Source organism: Corvus cornix, chromosome 19 (assembly GCF_000738735.6).
Source record: "Corvus cornix cornix isolate S_Up_H32 chromosome 19, ASM73873v5, whole genome shotgun sequence".
Taxonomy (NCBI): domain Eukaryota; kingdom Metazoa; phylum Chordata; class Aves; order Passeriformes; family Corvidae; genus Corvus; species Corvus cornix.
In genome coordinates this window covers 5,262,302-5,283,581 of record NC_046348.1, presented here as the reverse complement: position 1 = coordinate 5,283,581, position 21,280 = coordinate 5,262,302, and the positions used below count along the sequence as shown (strand labels likewise).

General features: G+C 47.6%; 1 protein-coding gene across 4 annotated transcripts in view; it reads left to right on the top strand.

Annotated features, from left to right (window-relative positions):
* The window catches only part of AP2B1 (adaptor related protein complex 2 subunit beta 1), a 77,842-nt gene that overhangs the window by 48,425 nt on the left and 8,137 nt on the right, over window positions 1–21,280 (top strand). For 3 of the 4 annotated variants that reach the window (XM_039562792.1, XM_039562793.1, XM_039562794.1), the window contains exons 15-20: window positions 2,820–2,861; window positions 4,594–4,740; window positions 5,967–6,112; window positions 8,567–8,696; window positions 17,020–17,104; window positions 17,828–17,914. In XM_039562792.1, coding sequence (XP_039418726.1) covers window positions 2,820–2,861; window positions 4,594–4,740; window positions 5,967–6,112; window positions 8,567–8,696; window positions 17,020–17,104; window positions 17,828–17,914 — 637 coding nt within the window. The remainder of the gene's footprint in view (window positions 1–2,819; window positions 2,862–4,593; window positions 4,741–5,966; window positions 6,113–8,566; window positions 8,697–17,019; window positions 17,105–17,827; window positions 17,915–21,280) is intronic. The other variant, XM_039562795.1, reaches the window with a different exon arrangement.

The following is a 21,280-nucleotide window of genomic DNA, read 5'->3' as shown; positions in this document are numbered from 1 at the left end:
GAGCGCTCCAGTCACCAAAGAGGGGCTGCAGCAGCTCAGAGCTTCCTGACATTGGAAAGAGATGTTGGGTCCAATCTGGAAACACACAGGGGCTCATGGTAAATTCTCTGAGCCAGTCAGGGGTTTTTTTCCCTCCTCCTTGTGAGAGCTGGAGTCTTAACTCAAGCAATAAATCCAAATTCTGCTTTCAGAATTTCAGGCCTCAAGGCCTGACATTTAGGGAAAACGGAGGACTCATGGATAGCTTGAGGAACCCCAATATGTCATTGCCTGTTCTTCCAGCCAACATCAGTGTATGAGCTGCTCCGAGGTCGGGCTCCTACCCTGCAGCTCCTTCTGATGAGCGTAGTAAGAAATGGTAGAATAGTTAACATCTGGCTTGATTATGCAGAATTATTCAGTCATTCCCGTAATACCCTTTGTAAAATGCTTGCTGCTTGATAAACCAGCCTTTCTGCTGCTGCAGACAGCAGTTGCAGAAATCCTCCGTGCACACAATTATATCTGGAAATGAACTGCATTCTTTCTTTTCCTCTGGACTTCGCTGCCTGTCAACATAAAGCACGAAGTTCATCTGCATGCAAGACTATGAATAGGGATGAGGTGTAATAGTTGCATTTATTACTCCTCAGTGAGCCAGTAACAAGATGTAAATGATCTGATATATTAATCTAAACCGTGGCTTGGCTTAGAGAGCAGTCAATAGAACAAACCTCTGCTCTGTCAGGCTGTTTCTGTGGAGGAGACTTTACAGTGTAATAAGACTTATTTTATAAGCTCAATATTAATTGGATTTGCATCCTCTGGCTGGCTTCCTTTGGTCTCTGACTGATCCTTCTTTTGAATTTGGAATCACTCACTTTCATCTGTTATTTCCTAAGTCAGCTAAGCAAAACTGGACAGCAAGAGCCTGGGTTGCTCCAGGAGAGGTGGTTGTTGGAAAAGATGAGGAGTCTCCTCAGCTTCTGCCATGACCTCAAGTAGGGATAAACTGAGTCCCACAATGGAAAAAAGCTCTTAAGGCTTCTTAACAAAAAGCAAATTGAGATTTGTTCTTCTCTAGCACCTACTTAGGGTGGCTAATGTTGCATCAGGTGGCTCCTGTGGGGAATAGGGTAAGGAGGGGTGCCAGGGGATAGAAGAGAGATCCAGGGAAGCACAGGGGTTTGTCACATTTTACAGGTTTTATGGAGGCTAGTTACTATCTGGTAAGTCACTGTCTTACACCTTTGCTGCTCTTCTCAGGGCAATTTATCCTTTTTACCTGTGCTCTGATGGAGAGGGGTATGAAGCTTTATGGTATCTCTTGAGCAGCATAAAACACATTTGCCGTGAGATCTCTCAGGGAACAGGCTGGAAGGGATCAGAGCAAAGTTAATTTCCAAGTTTTTTGTGCACAGGGAAAAGGTCAGAGCCTTTTTGGCTCTAAGCATGGGCACTCCTGGAAGCTTCTCCTTCAGCTATATGGGGCATTTGTTCAATATCCTGACACATCAGCGCTTACCTGAACAATGTATCTGGAGCCTTTGTTGACCCAGTTTGTCACATGCTTTTTTAAAAGCAAACTAACTCCCCAAACCTTTATCAAATGAAAGAGCAGAACCATCCACGAGGTGAGCTGTGGTGTTCTGGTCTGCCAGTCCAGCCTTTTCCTAATGGGGCTGGCTCCTACCTCACCCCTGCATTTGCATCATCCTCTGTGCACATTGTCAGGTCATGTTCCTTGTCTGAATGTGACCCAAAAAACCCCTGTTCTAGACAAAAAGAATTACCCTGGTCTTCAGAAGAAAAGCCTGGGACACAGATAAGCCTGGAGATGTCTCTGCAGTGAATAACCACTGCAGATCTGTGCTTGTTTCCTCCTGGCTATCAGTCATCTGTTAAGTGCATTTTAAATATTCACAGGAGTGATGTTGCACTTGCAAACAGCACTTGTAGCCAAGCCTGGGAGCCTATCCTGATCTCTGAATTCTCCTGAGCGTGTAGAGTGATGTGAAGGTTTGAAACATGGGCTTTATAAAGGGAGCTTGTGGGGGGAGAGCTTCTAGGTGGGCTGCAGAAGGGCCCCAGAGTGGATTTAGTGTTTATGGAGGAATATTTCAGTCACTTCAGACTGTGAACGCGTAGCTTGGCAGAAATTGGTACTGAAATAGCCTGGTGCACCATGAGGTCTCTTTGCCGTTGGTGTGCCCATTACATGATAAAGATGCTTTTTTCCTTGTCTGAGGGAGGGGAGCATCTTCAGAGCCCCCCTCTCTGAGCTGTGGTAAGAGCCAGCACGGATCCTATTCTCTTTCTTCCTTGTTGTTGAAAAGAGCCGTGTGTCGGAGGAACACAGCCAAGACGCTTTGTGTTTGCCCGTGGTTTGTAGCTGTTCCCTAGAAAACTAAAGCTTTCAGGAAGCAAGCCTTCCTGTCAGTTTTATTTTTATGCCATTTCACAGTTACCCCACTGGGTTTTGTGGAGCTGCTTGGGGCCTGCTGGCAGCAGCAGGGCTGAAGGGGAAGCACCGATGCATGAAACGTGAAGAAAGGAGGTTTTGGTGCAGAAACAGGCGCAAGGAGGGATGGATTTTTGTTCTCATTAACCTGCAGAACGCTCCTGTCCACAGTGAATGCGTGGGGTAGCTCTCCAAGTAGCTCTGCTCACGCAGCAGCAAGCAGCCCCTCTGTTCCCTGTGCTTTCCCAGCACTGCATTTCTGTCTGTCCTGTACGCAGGAGCGATCCGTGCTCGCGGTGCCCGGGCTCCGCTCCGGCCATCTGACACTTGGCTTAAATGATCTCGGTCTTCCTCTCCTCTCTCTCCTTCTCTCTTTCAGCTTGGCAGTGACCTTGGCGGGGGCATTGGAGGAAGCCCGGCAGTAAGTGCCATTCCATTTTTTTCCCCAATTTCAAAGCTGCTCAAAGCTCAGGGTTTTTCAGCATACCCTCACCCGTTATGTGCTGGAAGGTGCTTTTCAAAGGCCTGAAGATGTTTGAAAATGGATAAATGCAACTGCAACACACGGGTCCCCACCTTTGTTGATTTGAGTCCAGCTGCCACCTGGGCTTTCCTAAGAGCAGCCAGGGCCAGAGCTGTTCACTCATTCTGCTTAGCTCTTCTTCCTCAGAGCTTTTAGTTGGAGCACCAGCGTTAACCCTGGCAGTGCCTCATCCTTGTGCAACTGCTTTAGCAGCTGAAAGGCCAAGGATGCTCATTCCTACTCACAAAGCCTGGTCTGTTACCCTAACCCAGTGGCACCACAGACTTGCCTGAACTCAGTGCTTTCTCCTCCCAAACTCCACACAAGATTTTCTCCTGGACATCAGGGTCAGGTGCTCCAAGCTTTCCTACTGTGTGTGGTCAGTGCTGCCACTGGCCACCTCCTCTGTACCTGTGCTTTGTGAGTGTCCTTGTGCCTACGGCCAGGGCATTGGGAGAGTTTCAACCTGCTTTCAAAGCACCCTTGGCATCAAGCTCATAGCAGCTTCTTCCAGCAAAGCATGGAAAGGGAATGAAGCACCACTTGAAAATGAAGTGGGCAGGAGGGAGTGTGCTTCCAACCCACAGCCAGAAGTGGTGTCCCCTAGAAAGCTCCAGTCCCTCTTCCCAGGGCTCTGTATCCAGTAATTCAGTGAGGAAAGCACACTCCCTTCTGGAGGGAGGGAGGGCTTTTCAGAGACCCTTGTTATGGCTGCAGTCATTCTCTCTCCTCCTTTCCCTGTGAATCTGGCATTCCTTTCTTCCTTCAGCATAAGGGCAAAGGAGAGCTGGTGGCACAGTGCACCTGTACACCCAGGCAGCCCTCAGCAGGACATGGCAGATAGTTCCTGTGGTGGTCATACCTATAAAGCCAGGTCTCTGCCCTCCTGGGCCAGCTAAAACCCCCCGGGCAGTTCTGTCCTGGTCACTCTGCCTGTTTCTGGGCTGCTGGCTGGGGAATCCTGTTCTCAAGCATTCATCCTGCTAGGAAGAGAATTTGGAAGTGTAATTTAAGTGTGACTGTCCCATCTGAAGCTGGGCACCTAAAGGTTAATATTCCAGCTTTGGTGCCCTCATTGAAGTCCTGGGAGGGAAGGATTGCCTTTCTTGCAGGAAGGTTGTCCTCTGGCAGACTCTGCTTCATGTAATGAACCTTTTGGGGCCCAGTGCTGAGAATGCAGAGCTCTGGCTTTGGGTGGGAGTACACAACACGGTCATGACTCCCTTGCTATCTCTGGATATGCAAAATCTTGCAGATTCCTGAAGGCTGATGTTGTTGGGGGAAGATTTGAAGCATTTGCTCTTTTCCCTGGGTTTATGTAGGGTAGATCCACAAAGCATATTGTCTTAGGAGAAGGAGATATGGAGAAGAAAGATTCCTCTACAGCGGGAATAGATAACTGAAGCTATAAAAAATGATGTGGAAGCTTGGTTGAGGTGACAGCCGAGTGTAGGGATTAAGTGCCAAGAGGTTTGGAATTCAAATACATAATTTAGCACTATTGATAAATCAGTGGGGAAGCTGCAAATGGCTTTAAAATATTTAGGATGTTGCCCGAGTCCATGCTTTGTTTAATAAGTGGTGCTCACACGTGATGTTAATGAGTGCCTGTTCTTTCTGACTCCTCCAGGTGGGACAGACCTACATTCCCTCCTCTGTGCCAGCCACCTTTGCCCCTTCTCCCACCCCAGCAGTGGTCAGCAGTGGACTCAACGATCTCTTCGAGCTCTCGTCCGGCATAGGGATGGCTCCTGGAGGATATGTGGCTCCCAAGTCTGTACGTAAGGAAAAACAATCACCCCCAGTTTATTGCCTTCCCTTGGGCTACAACAAATCTGACATTGCTTGCTTGACCCATTTATTGTGAGTTTCTGGTGCTAAAACTTCAACTCAGTCCCGTTAGGGGTGCCCTGGGCTTTTCAGCTGTGTTGGAGACCATGTTAGTTATTACTTACAGACTTCTGGCATTTCAGCAGTTCCCTCGTTTTACCTGTGGCAGTATTTCTCTAAAGAATGGCTTAGATAAGATCCGAGACTTTCAGTTGTGTCAGAGCAGCTTTCCTGCAGACCTACTTCTTAACAAGGTTCCCCAGGAAACTGAGGGCAAGACACAGTTTGCAACAACTTTCCTGGCAGATTTGTTTTTTTGGAGGAATCCAACGTGACAGTGGAGGTAAAATCATGTGATTGGGATGATGGTGCCGCAGTGGAATGCAGAGAAATGTTCTGTCAGCAACAGAGATCGCAGAGGCTTTGGCTGTAGCCTGAAGTTGGGAGGGATCATGAGACACAGAACATGGTTCTGGAAACAGGCTGTGGAGCAGCCACGGGGAGCTCAGGCTGCTGAAAGGGAATAAACAAAAGTTAGCACTCAGATAGTTCATGGATGGATAATCTGAAGCCATCCTCTGAAATTGAGGATCTCAAGGTACTGCAGACCATACTCAAAGCTTTGGTTCCTTGCAATTATTATACCATATATAAGGACCAAGTACAAAAAACCCACATAACTTTGAGCCTCATTTTGCACCAATCAAGGTTTTTCCCACAGAGGTGATTTGGGAATCCAGAACCCCAACAGATAATAGTATCAGCCCTGTGATTTTATTTGGTTCAAACTTTAGTATTGTCCTGCCTCTAATAGTCCCACCAGTCTTTGGAGAAGGCTATCCAGCAGCAGACTGGGTGAGTCTCATGCTGGTGTGATGGACACAAGCTGTCACTGCTCTTGTGCACACTAATGCTGTAGTAAACTTGATTTCTTACGTGAGTGCTGTGACCAAATATGGATTAGGAGCAGCAAGCTTATTACTCAGTGGTGAGCTCCATCCCTTCAACACCCCATGTCCCATCTTCCCTGTGGTGTTTCTTTAGCCTTTGTGGGCTTAATGTGCCAATGTAGCTGGATTTCTGAGCTCAGGACTTCTGTTTATTGGAAGACTGTGCTTGTTTGTTATCTTCAGGCCAGGCTGCTCACGCTGAATGACATCTCTTGTGTTCAAGGTTTGGCTGCCTGCAGTGAAGGCTAAAGGATTGGAGATCTCAGGCACATTCAGCCACAGGCAGGGACACATCTACATGGAGATGAACTTTACCAATAAGGCTTTGCAGCACATGACTGACTTTGCCATTCAGTTCAATAAGAACAGGTAAGAAATTAATAGCAATGCACTGTGTTCAATGGGAAAGGAGTTTGTGCCTACACTGCTAAATCTAGGGAGGGCTTGTGCTTGGGTGTATAGTGCAGTCATGGAAATAGCTTGGATGATACAGCCTGACCTCCCCATCACACCAAAATTGTGTGAAAGGGCTGAAATCACAGACTGATAAATCTGGGAGGAAACAGGCAGCGGACAGTCCCAGCTCTGAAACAGCATCTGTCCCATGTAACCTCTGGGGAGTTTTTCAGCAGCTCATGAGCTGTTAGGTGGGATTGGTGGGTTTATAGCCAGTGAGTGCCCTGGGGAAAACAAGAGCACAGACAGGCAGGATCTGAGCTGCACAAGTATCAACCTGTGATGCCTCTGCCTCCTGACTTAATTGCTGTGCTGCCCCTCAGACTGTCTGGAAGCACAGGACTCCTTAATAAAGCTGCTTGTCACTGAAGGAGCTGCAAGCTGGGAGCCTGTAGCACATGCTCTCCCTGTAATAGGCAGCAGAACAATTTTGTCAGAAGCAGCAGCCGCTTGAAAGTTTAGAGCTTGGACGATACAATTCAGATTGTTCTTGGAAACCCATCTCAAACCATGGTGTCTTCCCACAAATACCCTTTCCAGAGAGTTTATCCTGTGCTTTGCTGTGTGTTATCTTCAGCAAGGACCAGGCTACTTCTTATCAAGACTGCAAAGAGTGTCTTGTGACTGACATGTTCTCTGTATTTCTTAATATCACTTCACTGGAAAAGGGTTCTCTCTACTGAAGATCCACAGAAACCATCTCTTTAATCTCACTGTTAGCCTTGCAAATTCAGGATTTCTTGGGACAAATAAGATTTACTTAGAAAAGTGATTATGCTAAGTAAGTCTTAGTAAATGTTCTCCCTGGACTGCCATCTTTTCTGGAGAGTTTTGCTAAGCTGCTATATGCAAACGTTTCATGCAAATTGGCCTGGAAAAAAAAAAAGGCATTTTGTTTGTGATTTTTTTTTTCCCCCCATATATCAAGCTGTGTTTTAGCCACACCTATGTGGTACTTCGAGGATGTAGAAAGTTTAAATGCTGTACAATAAACCAGCAGTTTTTCCTCCTGCAGCACAACCTACTACTATTTACTCTTTCACAAATGCTGTTCTCTTGTCACTTCTTTCCACTGTGGCTGGTGCATTAGAAAGAGCTGCAGAGGGCTGGTTCTTTAAGTGGAAATATTAAGGTTTGTGATTGGGAAGTTTCTATTGCTTTTCCCTCCTTTCCTGCTGCTGCTAATCGCATTCACTGCAGTCTTGGGATAAAGCATTAAAAAAAAAAAAAAAAAAAAAGAAAGCTGAATTCTGGTGTGCTGTAATAGCCCAGCCCCTTAGTAACAAACTGCAAGTTTGGTTTTCCTCTGAGTCCTAGGGAAAACACGAGGGGTTGTGTCCTCCAAGGTGAAACGGCTGCAGAAGGCGAATCGTGTGGCTAAGCCCTTGCTAGGAATGTTCCTATTTCAGCTCCCCAGAGCTGAAAACTAAGGAGAACCAAGAATGGGGCATTATTGTTTTCTGAAGGAGTGACAAACCTGATAAATGTGGCTGGCAAATGTGCAGAGACAGCATCAGGCTTTTAGTGAATAAAATGAAAATACACACCTATCCATCCTGCAAATGCCCTGAGACCTCTGAGCTGATGTGAATTCTGCTAAAGAGAAATGCATTTATGAGTGGACACCGAAACATCTGGGCTTCCATCTGCTTTTGGAAAGCAGCTGGTCCGTGGTACAGGAGTGCTGTGTGAAATGTGAGCTGCTTTCCCTCTTCTCCACGCTAAGCAGAGGTGCCTGTGGAATTAAATGTTCCTTGGACTGCACAGGCAAGTAAGCATTGCTGGGACACATCCCCAGTGAAGGAGCCTCCAACCAAGCGGCTGAGCCAGGTGCTGTCATTCAGGACCAGGCAGCTGGGTGTGTTGATTCATTTGTTCTGCAGTGCTGTTCCAAGCCACATGTTTCTCCTTGGCTGCTGTTTGTTCTGTGCTGCCTCCAGTTCCCTCTGCCACAGCTCCCAGGGATGCTGCAGCCATGCACTGTGTGATACACCCTACCTGCAGTGCTCTGGAGCTCAGGGAGAGAGAAACAACACCTGGCTCTGAGTCCACATCATTGCTTGCTGGGCAGGCTGGTGCTCAGCACACAGACCAGTGCCAGGCAGGAAATGGGAGAGTTCCCAGGAGCTGGTCCCTGGGGCAAGATGGTGAATTTGTCAGCAGGATCACTCTGAGTGAGTTTCCCATGCCTTGTCCTACTTTGTCTGCTCATTTGAACAGTGTTCCCTCCCTGGAGTGACAGCAGGGACAGCTCAGGGCTAGTGGGAAGATGAGCCAGGTAGTGCTTGACAAAAGGAACATGATATTTTGGACATATTTTGGACAATGCAGGGCTGCTCTCATCACCTCTGTTTTTCTCTTGCCCAGCTTTGGGGTCATCCCAAGCACCCCCCTGGCCATTCATACACCTCTGATGCCAAACCAAAGTATTGATGTGTCCCTGCCCCTCAACACTTTGGGACCAGTCATGAAAATGGAGCCTCTGAACAACCTCCAGGTAAGGATTGCCTCGTTCTGGGCAGGGGGGAGCTCAGCAGCTGCTCAACCCAGTTTGTTTGGCCCAGCACAGTGTGGTAAGATTCTAATCACAAAATACCACATGTAACCAGGCAGACCTCACGGATTTGGGCCTCAAGTCTGGCCAAAACTTAATCCTCCTCCTAGCTTCTCCCAGAAAAACTGAAACAGAAACTTCTTGAATTTTGTAACTTTCCAAACACCTCAAACCAGCTGCTTGCATCTGTGTAGAGTAAGGGCTGTGTTCCTGTAACACTGTTCTGTAAACTGGGTATGGGATTTGGCTGGACTTAAGAACTGGAACGGGCCTGAACAGAGAAAGAGCCTGTGGTGGAGCAGGCAGAGACAGCTGTCAGTAAGAATTGAGGCAATTAAAGGAATTGCAGGAAAGGTGGCAACTTCTGAGTGATTAATATGTCTCTAGTGCTCCTAAATTCCAGGATGCTTCACAAAGGCACATCCCTGCCCCAGATAGCTCAATCCAAGGCAAACAGTCTGTTCCAGGAAAAGCAGAGGAGAAATGACGTGAGCAGCCAATGTTTCATTAACGATGGTGCTGGTGCATGGCAGGGACAGCACTCCCTGGAGGAGCCTCTTTATCAGATTGGGGCTGTCAATCTGCAGGACAGATCCAGGGAGATGTTCCCTTCTGCTTTGGACCAGAGACTGTCTCCCGTGGTCTGGAAGCCATCAGGCAGACAGTTCTCCCTGGAAGGAGCTTCTTCCCCACTGCTGCCATGTGCAGCCACTCTGTGGAGTGGAGGTCAGCGACTCCTGCCTCTGCTCTGGGTCCTCCAGGATGATTTTCCCAGTATCCCAAAATGCAGTTAACTTGCACTGCAGCTCTCTCTCTCTCACCTCAGGTCCCTAGGAGGGGGGAACTGGGTTGGGTTCCTGCAGAGTACCAAGCCCATAGAGGGGAATATTTTGAAGCAGCTCATTCTGTTTTTAGTTGAAGGGAATGCAATGGAAGTTACTATTTATTCTGCCTGAGCAACTGTTTTTCCCCCTTCTTTTGACTTCCATTCTGGGGTTTATGACTTATTGATGAGTCTTTGGGCAAACAGCTTGAAATAGCTTCTCTGGCACTCAAAGGAGCAGTCCCACACTTGGGCTCCAAGCACAGTCATGCGACGGGGGAGGGCACAGACAGTGAATGAATTCCATGGCCTGTCTTCCACAGCTGGCCCTTCCAGCCTCTGGAAGAGCTGGATTCCCTCTGCAACCAGGGCATGAAGGGGAGGTTGCATTTGGGTCAGCTGTGGTAAAATCTGCCTCCTGCTCTGAAGGGAATGTAGAGGTGACAGTCCCAGTCAGCCTCCACAGCACTGGGGACTCTCAACAAGGCACCCTCAAGTTGCTGCTTCCTTTGATCAGGAAGGAAGTGAAGTATTTGGGTTATTAAATCTCTAAAGGGCTCGGAACACTGTTTGTTTCTTGTAGCATCTCCTGCTAGAACAAAGCTAAGAGAAAACATGTGAGGAAACCTCCAGCTACTTTCTATTGAGACAGTGGAGCATTCATTAGTGCCAGACTCAGTTGTTAATTTGCTAAAGCTCTCATTGCCATAGAAGTTGGCTGCCCTTTTACAATTGGGGAAGCTGCCATATGGAGTAATAGTATATTTCTCTGCAAAGAGTTGAATCATGATAGCAGATGCCAAGTTAAAAAGAGCACTCCCCTTACTTTTTTGACAGCAGTGGGCTTGATGGAGATCTATCAATGCCCTGACAGCCAAGGCTCTGGTTTTGTTTTGTGGGTTCATGTGGAAAGGATCTGTCTTGAAACATTCAGAAATCGCTTTGGTGACCTACTTAGGGAACAATTTATAGTGTAATATAGGAGTAGGGAATACAAATGTTCCTGTATTCATTGAAGAACCAAAACACTCATCAGGTTGAATTTACTTAATGTGTTTTTTTTCCTCAGCTAGGGAACATTGAAGCAGATGCAGGGCTGGTTTGAACCTGAGGACCTTATGTTCATCTCCTATTCTGGTGGGAGTTTTTTGGTTTTAGTAACAAGAAAAATAAGTCCTGAAGTAACCAAACTGATAGCTTTCAACTTTTTGTCATGTTAATTAGACACTTCAAAGACTAGTTGTACATTCCTTAGGCAACTATTTCAGAAGTAATGAATTCATGTCTTGTTCAGGTTATTTTTATTACCATTTCTAATCTTTCACCCAGTACAGCTCATTTAATCTTGACATTTGTAATCATGGAGAGAAACTAAAATATTTGACAAGGTAACGAAAAAGACGTTTTTGCAAGAAGATGAGGAAGACTGAGATATTTTCAGAGGCTTACTTAGGTAAAATATAGCTGAAGAGTCTTATGTTTGCTAGTCACCTTGCATCTCGTGATGCTGAACACCAGGCTTCTCCCTTGCATCCCAAAGTAATCGTGAACATTTTCTTGACTTGTTGACTCAGCTTTCACCCCCAGTCAAGCAGAGATTTATCCAAAGGGTAAAGCTAGACTGGACACAGCACTGCAGGGCTGAACAAACCCCAATCCCTGCTCTCTGCTTCATCTTTTTCACTTCTGTCAGATTCAAAAGCTGCTGTCAGATTCAAAAGCTGCCTTTGGAGTGCGCCTGTTGCTAAAGAAAATCTGACTTAGTTATTTGTGTGCTTCTAACTTGTGATGGGGGACACCCTTGCAGTGCCTTGTCAGCATTTTGGGGGCTGCCTGGTGCTTGTGGGGGCTGTGATTCCCTGCCCTCTGCAGAACACGGCACCAATAAATAACAGCAAGCCCTCACCCAAAGGTCTGCGAGAGGCTGTGTTGACCTTCCTGGGTGTTTGACAGCCATGGAGATGTTTCTGGGAGTTGTGCAGGTTTCCCTGGCTCCTGTAGTGTTGGCTTTTCACAGTCAAAGCAGTGGTGATACTGCTGGTGACATGTGGGCTGCTAGGGTCATACCAAGCAGGAGAGGTGAGTTGGGTGAGGTATCTTTGCCACCACGGGTGTGAGACCTTCAGCTCTCAAAGAGGAAGGTGGGTTCTGAAACAGGGATTTGCACTGGTGAGGAATATTAAGTCTTTCCAGATACTTCTTCAAGTCAAATTTGGAATTAGGAAATGCCTGGGCTGAGAGCCTTTCTATGCTAAAGAGAACCATTGTTCCTAATAATTGGCATTTTAACAGCTATGAAATGCTGTGAAATTGAAATACCCATTGGAGCACACCAGAACTGCTCTCCTAATCCTGGAAATGGGTGAAGTGGAGCCAACCTGCTGCCAGAGTTTCGGAGCTCAGGCCTGGCCTGTCATGGCACAAATCTAATAATCTTTTCTGTGAGACTATAGCCCCTTGCAGCAGACAGTACAGTTGAAAACAAGCTGTAGGCACTCCTGGAGCAGCAGCAAGTGTGCCTGGGGCTGGAGCTGCTCTCTTGGGATCCACATTCAGAATGCACCATCAGTGTGTCACATTGCCCAGCTTTACCTGCTGTCAGCTGCCAGCCCTGTTTGCTGCAGCTACAGAGCATGAAGCTGAAAAAAGCTTGAATTTTTCAAAGTTGGTTGGGTTTTTTTAAAAATTCTGTAAAATGATCCGAGTATGAAAAGGGAAGGATCTGCCAGCTGCATTTCTCCCTGAAAAGGGGCACTTGGAAACACAGACTTGCTGCAGGGCACTGTGAGGTGCAGAACACTTTTGTTTCTTGAAATGAGTTTGGCAAAACATTTTTGTAGAGACAGAGGAGGAAGGTGCAGCTTCTTTGCTGAGGAGATATCAGTGTTGCTAATGCAGTAGATGATGCTCATCCTTCCAGTCTCCACTCTGCTGTAACTCATCACCTGTGCTCCTCCACGCTCCTGCGTCTCGCAGTACAGACCCGCTGGAGCTCTCATTCATCAGAGCTGTTAATGTATCTCAGGTCACAAACACAGCACTCAGAACTTGGAGACAGATTTCACACATCCAGCTCTCTGTGAAAACAAGGCTGGGAATCGTTGTGAGCAGCAGTTCCAGCCAGCAGATGTTCACCCTCCAGAGCCTGCTTGATAAATGACACAATATCTGCCCGTGTGTGAGCGGTGTCAGAATCACTGACCAGCCACCACAGAACACCTGTGGGTAGCTAGATGGGGAAGATGCTTCCTGGGTTTGTTGCCTGGGTTGTTCTTTAACAGTCTCCGCATGTGAGAATCTTATTTCAGCAAAGAACCCTCCTGGGAACGCTCTGAATTAAGGACTTGGATCACAGCTTGGCATCTGTGGCCAGTTCCTCGCTCGGCTGTGGAAAGCTGTTGGTTTGGGGGTTAAGAGCGCGTCTGCCACATGGTACAGCACATTTATAAATTGTACATTTTGGACTTGAAGTGCAGCAAGGCACACGAGAGCACAACCCTCCCAGTAACTCTCTGTTCCCTGACCATTGACGTAACCCAGCCTCGCTGTGCGTGCACAGCTCCGGCCCCGGCTCCGGGCTCATCCCTGTGGGGTGAGAGCACACGGCTGGCAGAGGCTGCAAGCATCCCTGGGATCCTGAGAACCCTACCTGTCACAGAAAATGAAGTGGAGGAGCAGCATTCCCTGGGGGCAGAGCAGCAGCCTGGCACAGAACAAGCCATGACCTTGTGAGGTAAAAAAGACTCTGCAGAGGAGAGCTGTTCTTGCCTTAACAGTTTGGCTGTTACCAGGCTCTAAAGCAAAACCCAACTTAAGTAAATCCTTAATTTAGTGTAGGTGCTAATGGGATTCCAAGTGGGTATGTTGTGTGCTTGCTGCTGATGGAAAGCATCTGTGTTGCTTTCAGACTTGACTTTGAAAGTCAATTTTGTTGCTCAAGTCGGGGATTTAAATCATCAGAAACCTACACTCTTGAGGAAAATAACTGAATGTTGTTCTTATGAGGTCCCTCTTCCCCAAAATACCATGTTTGAGCTATTAGAGGGCTGGACTGCAAGAGAGCTCAGCAGAGGAGTGCTCATGCTGCAAGGTGAGCAAATGCATTCCAGGGGTTATTTATAGAGGTGTTGCTTCCTCTAGTCAGATCACGAACAAGACATGAGTGATTTGAAACCCCGCGCCAATTTTTAGTGGGCTCACCTTTTCAACAGTCAAGCATCACACAAAAATCTGACACCTTTTGACTTCTGTCCCTCAGAGCTTTGTAGGCTGTTTGACTAAATCCACAAGGTACTAACATTTTTTTCTCTCTCTCTAAAAGATCACAGATGGAAAGCCATTTTTATTAAAAATGCTTCTGGTTTAACTCTGAAATATCTGAAGCTAAAGGTCTAGCTAAAGATTTAATAGTTCATGGCCAGGTCAGCAGGTTAAAGCTGCAGAGCCATGAGCAAAGTTAGTCTGGACTGGAGGATTTGTTGAATGCAAGCAGAGGTTCCTTTCAAGCATGTCAAACCTGGAGAGACTTCTCAGCTCCTGCTATCACAGCAAATGTCATTGCCCATCTCAGGACAATGTTCCCACCTGAGGAGCACTGGATTTTCTGTGGCAAGTTGCTGTTATTACCTGCTCAGCTCCTTGCAGATGCTGCTGGGGTTCTGCTCTCTGCCCATGGCTGCTTTTGTAGCCTGTCAGGTGGCACTGGATTCTCCTGACATGGAGTGTGACCTTGGGAAGCTGTTACCAACTCAGGGAACCTCTTCTTGGTGTGAGTTTCCCCACCCAGGTGTCTGCAGGTGGCTTTTCATGGACCACATCTTGTGGATCACAGTGGCTGTTTGGGGGAAGGGTGTGGTGGTGAACGATGGAAGCTTATTTTGAGGAGCTCCCCAGTCATGTCCTAATGATAGAGGTTAAGGAGAGCTTTTTCCATCCTGTGTGCAGAAGTTACTTGTGACAGCTGATTCCTGCATGCTTACAGCTGCTTGCAAGGTGACACGTGATGTCATTCCTGAAGCCAGTGATGCAGTTTGGGAGGAAGGCTGGCATGTGGCTTCATTTTTCTTTACTGGGGAGAAATTGCACTTCAGAGCATCTTAATTGGGTAGCTCTCCAGAGATAGCCAAAGCAGCTTACTCAGTGTGTTTCTGCAGAGTTGAGAAGCAGGTCAGCAGATACCTTTTTATAGCATCCTCATAACTGCAGGACAGGGCTCGCATTTTAATTTGGAGTGTGCCTCTAGAACCGTGACTGGAGGGAAGGAGCTGCCTTCCAGCCCCTCTTGTAAGAAACTGCTGTTGTATGGCAACAACAATTAGCTTTTGTAGCTAAGTAATTTCTGTTGTTCTAAGGCAAGGCAATTAATCATTAAATCAGACTTGGAGAAGATCTTGGGTTGTGCAGTGTAGTCCCTGCTATGCTTTGTTGTTTTGCTACAGTTCCTCTTACTGAGAGCATTGTCAAGGCTGATTTTAAATAGTCCAAGCACTGGAGCTTCTCTCTTCCTCAGAGGAATTTAATGCTGCTTAATAATTCTCACTATTGGTTTTCCCAGACATTTAGCCTAAATTTTCCCTCTTCTGGCTCATCTCCATGACTTATATCCAAGCAGAGCATTTGGAATGGCTACACTGCTGTCCCTCCCCCAGCTCTCCCCTCCCAGACTCAGAGGTGCATTTTTGGCTCCTCTCCCAATGTGTTTTATCATATTTTGCAGAGGTGAATTGCTGAAGTCCACCCACCAATCTGCTTTTACCCCTCTGGTGCCTCTGGTTCAAACACTGAACACTCCAACTCGTGAGCGTGATGCCAGCCACCGGAGCATGCAACAACCCCCTGTTACAGAGAACCAACCCGTTTTTTCCTCACTTGCACCATCATTTACGTGGCTTTAGTGGGCTGTAGACTAATCCCTTCTTAAGCTGGTTTGCACTGTGGGAATTAAATTTAAGCTGCTACCTTTAGTGATGTCCAAAATATAGGAACACCACAGATTGTCACATCTACCTTTCTGCAGTTCTTTGCACTTCTGGGGCCTCCCAGTTGCCAGAAGAGTTTGTTTGGGAGCTTGATCTCCTTCCACTTGTCTCTGGCTTGCATGCATGTCTAATCATTCCCCTTCCTTATCTATCCACAGCTGGTTTTTACCAGCATTTGTGGGTGTCTTTCTAAACTCGCCCCTGTGGGACAATAGATTTTCCCAGTAGGACACCAGTATACGTAATTATTAATGTCAATGAAGTTTGTCTTGGCATAAATCTTTGTAGCAGCAAATTTATTCCTTTGGCTCAGCGTTTAGCATGGTCTGGTTTGTGTTTCAGCTGGGTGACAAATTGGAGAACTCCCTCTGGGCTTTTTCAAAGGATGTAGGAGCTCAAATGGCTCCTGAAAATCCCCACACAACAACTTCAGTTCTGGGTCTTTCTTTCAAGGCTTAAGATTCCTTCGTTGCAGGCAATGGCAGGTGTCTGCTGAGCTGTGCTCCCATGACACTCTCACTGTGTGGGCTGACGTGGGAAGAGCACGAGAGGCATGGAAATAAAGCCCAGAGCTGCCTTTTCCTGTGCTGTGTTGTGACAGGGCACCTCTCAGACCTCCAGTTTGTTCCTGCTTGTCCCAGCAGCTCTCAGCCTGGGGAAAACTGTTAGCAGAGATTAGTGGGGAACATGGCAAGTGTGTGTGATAAAGGCAGAGCAGATAAAGGCAAACTCCCTGGCTGGTGGAGTTTAATGACACTGAGAATTAAGTCTTTTGTCAAGTGATCTTTTGTTACCTGATTGCTCTGTAGCAGGGCTTTCTTCTTCCAGGAATCAACACCCTGCACATATTCCCTATTTAGATTTCACTGAGGGAAAGGCAGGAGCTTTGGGAGGTGCTGCAAGGAAGATGCAGGCAGTGGGACTCACTTGAGGCTTTCTAGAAAGTGTCTGGACCGAGACAGGATTAATCAAGGAGGTGAAAAATAAGGAAATGAAGGTGAAAATAAAGAATACACAGAGATTTGAAACTGGGGCATTACAAGAGTGAATGGCAAAGAGGGGTGATGAAGAAGCTGATGTGCAGTGTGACAGACGTGATAGCAGGTGTGTGCAACCAAGAGGTTGGGATGTACCTGTAAGAAATGAGGAGAGGGAGAGGCTGGAGAAGAGCAGGAAAGAGCCAGGATGCTGCTGTGAGCTCCTGGGTGGAATTGGCTCTGAAGCAGTGCAGTGAAAGGCTCACAGGAGAAGATTGAGCAGCTTTTAGTGAAAATGGAGCAGGGGACTGGTCCTTGTCTGAAACTGCCCAGGAGCTCAGTACCATCCCTCCAGGGAGTCTCCCATTCCGAGCTGGCCTCTGCTCAGAGAGAGCCCTCCAGGGTGATGAGACTGTGGGAAGTCTTGTGATCCCTTTGGATTTCCAGCTGAGAGAGACTCTTTAACCTCCCCGTTTCTTCTGTAACAGGTGGCTGTGAAAAACAACATTGATGTCTTTTACTTCAGCTGCCTAATCCCTCTCAACGTGCTTTTCGTAGAGGATGGCAAAATGGGTGAGTGCTTGGAGGTGTGTGGTCAGCCTCCTTCAGCCAGGCTGTGCTCCCAGGGCCCCTCTGGGTGCAGTCTCCTGGCTGAGTTTCACCTGTGCCTTGACCTTCAAGCCATTACATCTCAGCCAGTCTGCTCTGGTGGCCTGTCCCTGTTGTCCTCCAGCTCCAGTAGCTGCCAGGACCCAAGTCCCTTCCTCTGATTCTCTCTGTCTGACAAAAAAATCTGTTTTCTTCAAAGCTGATCTTTTTTGTATTTGTTTGGGTTGGGGTTGTTGTAGTTCTGGGGTTTTTTGAGGGGTTGGTTCACTTGAATGGGTCTAGGATTTGCCCCCATACCATTTTCACTGGAATTTGTGTATTCCTAGTCACCTTTATTAAATTTTTGTTTGAATTGGCTGGAAGTTGCTTGAAAAGCAGCTTTCACTAACATAATCCTAAATGTGTGGATCTCCTTCCTTCTCATCAAATCCTGCATGTTCTTGGCTTGTAAACAGCTCATATGGCAAAGACTGTCTCTCTTTTGGGGGAGGCCAAAATCATCAAAGCTTTGCTGCTTTTACAAAGAGACTGAGGTTGTTGTAGGAGTAAATCCTGGATCTAACCCCAGCAGGGCAAAAAGTTACCAAAAGCTCTTTTGTGTGTCTACCTTGAAACATTCTGTGGTGTGTTAATTAATGCTGTGAGGATCCCACAGTGCTGATGGGGTTGGTTTTTTTTTGTTTCTAGAGCGCCAAGTCTTCCTTGCAACATGGAAGGATATTCCAAATGAAAATGAGCTTCAGTTCCAGATTAAAGAATGTCACCTGAATGCTGGTGAGTAGCTTCATTCTGCCATGCTGAGAGCACTTTTGATGCATGGCCATTAAGCATCACCTTATTAATATCACCTTAGTAAAATAAACTAGTGGCTAATGAAGAGATAAGTGTTGCACTTTTGAATAGAGCAGCCTGGGATCCTAGGGCTTGTTTCAGTCAAAAACTTCAGCTGGCTCCCCATAAAAGCACATCTGAAATCCCAAGTCTTTGATTTGACCGATCTATTTCTTCCTTTCACTCTGGACCTTGTATTCTTGCTTTCCCTTTTATACTTTGCTTCCCTGCAAAGCTGCTCTTTAAATAGAGCTGAATACGGTGTTGGGGCTGTTCAGCAGCCCTGTCCTGCTGCTGTGAGTTTTGAACAAAGTGTTCCAGCCCTATTGCATCACACTGGGCCACTCACTTCACCTTTTGGCAGCTTCTTTCCTCTTTCTGTCATGGAAGGTCGACCCTCCAGACACTGCAGGGTGTTGGGAGGACAGGCCATATGGGAAGGGTCTGTTGTTAGCTGAGATATTGATGCATTTCGATGGTGTTTGGTCCTGTTCAGTTTGTTTGGCCAAGGAGTTGCCTCTGTGAGCATCTTGTACGTGTGACCTTACTACTGCTGAAGGATAAGGGGAGTGTAAAAGAATGGAATGGGACCAGCGTAGCAGCTCTGCTCCTGTTCAAGAGGTTCTGGACAGGAGCCAGGTGATTCTACCAAAAGCTGCTCTGTTTCACAGATGAAAGAAGTGTCCCTATTGATTACCAACCCTGTAACCTTTTTATTCTCTCATGCCTGCTATTACACAATGAACACCCTCATGCTTCAATAGCAGACAGAAACCACGGGTCTCTTTGTACTCATAATTATGACTGTTTTGGAATATAAAGGATAGAGCACACAAGAGGAGGGGAGAAAATAGCAGCTGTTGGACCTTATGACTTGATTTCACTGTGGGGTTTCAAACGAGAACAACCTCTGTGCCTTCCCCAGTCCTCCCTCTGCTCCTGACCGAGCTTGGCATCGCCTCTCCCCCTGCACTGCAGAGCTGCTGCTGCTGCTGGTGCCTTCTGCCCTGCCTCTTTGTCTCCAACCAGAAACACTGGAAGCTGCTCAGTTTGGTGTTGAGGTGCTGGCTAGCAGGGGACAGGGTTGGGAAAGAGAGAGGAGGATGGCTGGGAAGATTGGCAGTCCTGCAGCCTGGCCTGGCCCCCTCCTCCCTCTGGAAGAAAATGTTATGAAACTTGGAGTGACAGAATGCTCCCCATTCCAAGAGGGTTTGCCAGCTCAGGGCCAGACTGCTCACCCAGGCCTGGGATGCTCAGAGGAGAACGAGTTACCAGCTCTTAGGGAGCGGAGGGAACACCAGGCAGTTCCTCTGCAGTGGGATCTGCAGCCTTTTCCAGGGAAGAGCGTGGCTGCAGAGCCTCTCCAGAGCACGATCCATCCCTCAGGATGCTCAGGGCAGTGCAGGATCTGCCAGGATCTGCCAGGACCTGCCAGCTTCTTTGGCTTGTGCATTGCAGAAAGTGGGTCACGCCTCATAAACAGATTCCAAACACTTCCATCCACCGAGGCTTCTGTTTCTGTGTTTCCACTGCTGACACCTCCTCCCTCTTGCAACTCTTCCTTGACCACCTGGGCTTGGGCATGGAGCTGGCCAAGAGCTTGCAGGAGGGAAAATCAGGAAAATCTTGTGTGCTTGCCTTAGTCCCTTGGTTTTTAATCTACCAGTGCAACCCTGACTCAGCCTGCTCACCTTGATTACAGGCGGTAACCTCCTCTAGCTCAGACTGTCCTAAGGGCAACAAGCCTTGCCTGCAGAAGGGTCAGCCAAATCCAAAACCCATGGAGTGCTGGGATTCCAGCATCCTCAGGGGTGGTGACTTCTCACAGCCTGGCAAGTGAGACACAGCAGGGCAGAGGCAGAGTGGGCTGGATGAAATCTGGCAGGAGCTGAATCCATCTTATTTCTAGTTTACACCGGAGCAAGGGTGTGTGCCTGGCCATGTGCCTCAGCAGGGTGATAATTTTTCAAGATTCACAATCTTGATTGTTTAAATCCAGTGAAAATAGGCTTAAGACACCTCCTTTCTTCTAAGAAGAGCAAGTCTGGATATAAAATCCTTAGAAACTTGATCCTTGTGGAGGAAGGGCTGGTTCCTGTTCCAAAGACTCTCCTGTAGGAGATGTGTAACCACAATAAAGCTCTCGATTTGGGCTGTCAGTGGTTGTGGTGTTCATTGCAGCTTTGCAATGCCCTTGTGGCTGAGCTGTACAAAACCCTGCAGATTCCAGCAGCTCCTCACCAAACCTGGGGAGACGCTGGGTTTGTGCAACCTTCCAGCACAGGGAACAGCTCCGGAGCACCCTGGCTCCACAGAGTGAGTCGTTATCCCCAGTCCTTATCCCTGCTGGGATCTGCTGGGATCAGTCATTCATTCCTAGGTTGGGCCCACCCACCCGGTGGTGAGTGCTCAGGGACACCATTCATGCCTCAGCCTCACTGATCCCAGCCCAGTGACGCGAGTGGAGCTGGAGCTAAAAATACCTCTGCTCCCAGTGCTGTGCCCTAACACAGCTCCAGCAGCCACTTGGAGCTGTGTGGAGCAGCTGTGCTGGGGGAGGCTGGTCAGGAATGTGATCCCTGGCTTTCCTTCTCCCAGCTTTTCCTTCTCCCAGCTGCAAACAGCCTTTGCTTTCCCGAGTTCTCACATCTTTGCTGTGTTTCAGTGGGGCTGAAGTTTAGTGCTGACATCCTGGAGGCCCTACAGAGCAGCCAAGCAGGGCATGCAGCTCTTCCTCAGTGGAGAAACTGAAATTGGAATTTCTTTTTCTCTAAACACCCAGCACATAGTCCCTATTTAGCTTTTAAAGGCAGGAGACTTGGGAGATGCTGCAAGGAAGATGCAGGCAGGGGGACCCACTTGAGGCTTTCTAGAAAGTGTCTGGGCCGAGACAGGATTAATCAAGGAGGTGAAAAACAAGGAAATGAAGGTGAAAATGAAGAGTACACAGGGATTTGGAACTGGGGTATTACAAGAGTGAATGGCAAAGAGGGGTGATGAAGAAGCTGATGTTTAATTTGATGTGACAGTAGCTGTGTGCAACCAAGAGGTTGGGATGTGCCTGGGAGGTGTAAGAAATGAGGAGAGGGAGAGGCTGGAGAAGAGCAGGAAAGAGCCAAGATGCTGCTGTGAGCCCCTGGGTGGAACTGGCTCTGAAGTGAGTTACCTTGGAACAGGGGTTTGTTGGGGGCTGGGATTTTATCTATCAAAAAAGCAGCTTGTGAGTTTCTTGTACGGCCAGAGCTGTTTGTCACCATGCAACAGTCACCTCACAGCACCTCCTGTGCAAACTGCAGACTTCTCCCCAGG